Raw genomic sequence first — 1,916 nt, 5'->3', positions numbered from 1 at the left:
GATACACATAAGCGGTCCTTATTCATTTTCAAAGACACAACTGCCATTCCAGGTACTTCGACGATCGTTTCATGACAACTAGCGAACGAGCGTCATTACCCTCCCCCCGTGCCCAGCACCCTTTCGTCCAGCCTCAGTGCCCACATGAGCCCTTATAAGTATGGTGTAGCGGCTCGCCATAGTCACCAGCTCCTCCCGCTTTCGACGAACATCTTGGCCATGTCTTGGAACCCGAACCAGAGCAGCTACGGCGTCACAGAGTGGAATGCCTACGGGCCCAACGGTAAGACTGGCGCTGAGATTACGTTTTAATTTTGTTGTTGTCTTTTCTGTTGAGATATCTTTCAAGTACTTTTTATGTGTGTACCAAAAGCTAAGTCTTGTAATGACGGATTTCTCTTGCAGGAATGTGGAATATGATGTCAATGTTCCCCGGCCTCCTTGCCGGCGCGGGGATGAGTCACCCGGGCTATATGTACCCGGGGGCGGGCTACCAGGGTTCCAGCATGTCCCACACGGCGGGGTTGCCCCATCCCGCCGCCCTGCCGCACTCCTCTGCCCTGAACCCTGCAGCCGCACTGCAGCGACATCTCGTTCCGGCCGCTGAGACATCCCCGCCGCTGTCGCCTTCGGCTGCCATGTACAAGCCACCCTCTCCTCACGCGGGTGTGGATCCTACGACCTATGTCCCAGTCACGCCCCCGCACTCCCCCACGTCCGCCACTCTCGACCAGAGGTTCGCGTATCCTCTGCCCGCTGCCCAAGTCGCGCCGCGAAGCGTCGTGCCTACACAGCCCTTCGTGGGCGCGCCGGGCATCGCGGCATTGCCTGGCCGGGAACCTATGGCCGCACCCCCGCTCGGCACCACCGTCGTGGATGTCCCCACGCGGGACGAGAATGGCCGCAAGCTGCCCCGCTGGATGATCAAGCGCGCCATGTGCACCATCTGCAGCAAGAGGTTCGAGAGCCGTCACAAGCTGCAGCTGCACCTGTACTCCCACACTGGCGAGCGGCCCCACGAGTGCGAGGTCTGCGGGATGAGGTTCGCGCGTAAGTTCTGCTACAAGCGCCACCTGAAGACGCACTCGGCCAGCAGGCCCCACGTGTGCCCGAGGTGCGGCCGCGGATTCCGGGAGAAATATGACATGGAGACCCACATGATGACGGAGGTGTGCCTCAAGCAGGCGAAGGGAGACCACCTTTCGAGACACTCCCATGTCTGACAACTCGCAGGATATTCGGAAGTTAGCAGCTAGTCAACTTGTGCTACCGAGGCCGCTGGATGACGTCGGAACCAGCCTGGCGTCTTCTCGAACGTAGTTTCAACTTCTTATGTACTGACAAATTTTAGGCTTTGTACATACTATATTTAGGGTTTTATCATGAACTGTGCTGTGATTTTTAATGCATGTAAATAAACTTTGATTTTATATTTTTCGTTTTTGACATTGCTGACCGTTTATATTACTAGAATAGGCATATATATATCCAAGGAAACGATGCTGACTGCTCAATGGTTGAGCGCAAATTTGCCGTCGTTTACATGTGGTTACAAGGCAAGAGAACCTTGTTCGCAGTTTATTAATTCCGCCCATGTAAGTCACCTTTTAGAATTACATATCGAGGAATTTAGTATTTACCTTAAAACTGACTGATAAAAATATGGTACAGTGAATCAGAACACCGGGCGTATAGAATAGACTGATGAAAGATATCGTTAAAGTTGAAAGGATTACGAGTAACTATGTCCAACCTTTAAATCGGTGTGTAATAAGGCTTTATACAGGACAAATATATAAGGAAACAATCACTAAGTCATACAAACATATGGTCACTTTTGGTTTTCTTTCAGTCTGTTTCTATCTCTCTCCCTCAGACGTGCGCGTGAGCACGCGTATGTACGTGTATGAAAGTAC

The 1,916-nt window shown here is 52.1% G+C and overlaps 1 protein-coding gene across 1 annotated transcript; it reads left to right on the top strand.

Annotated features, from left to right (window-relative positions):
• The first annotated feature begins 72 nt into the window (after nt 1-72).
• Nucleotides 73-1,432, top strand: LOC119588346 (zinc finger protein 775-like). Its single transcript, XM_037937032.1, has 2 exons — nt 73-283; nt 406-1,432. Exons 1-2 carry the CDS (start codon nt 145-147, stop codon nt 1,221-1,223), a joined length of 957 nt encoding a protein of 318 aa, XP_037792960.1. The 5' UTR covers nt 73-144; the 3' UTR covers nt 1,224-1,432.
• Nucleotides 1,433-1,916: the final 484 nt, after the last annotated feature.

The sequence above is a fragment of the Penaeus monodon genome, chromosome 23 (genome assembly GCF_015228065.2).
Source record: "Penaeus monodon isolate SGIC_2016 chromosome 23, NSTDA_Pmon_1, whole genome shotgun sequence".
Taxonomy (NCBI): domain Eukaryota; kingdom Metazoa; phylum Arthropoda; class Malacostraca; order Decapoda; family Penaeidae; genus Penaeus; species Penaeus monodon.
The sequence above is the reverse complement of the archived record's forward strand: the minus strand, read 5'-3'. Positions and strand labels throughout refer to the sequence as shown.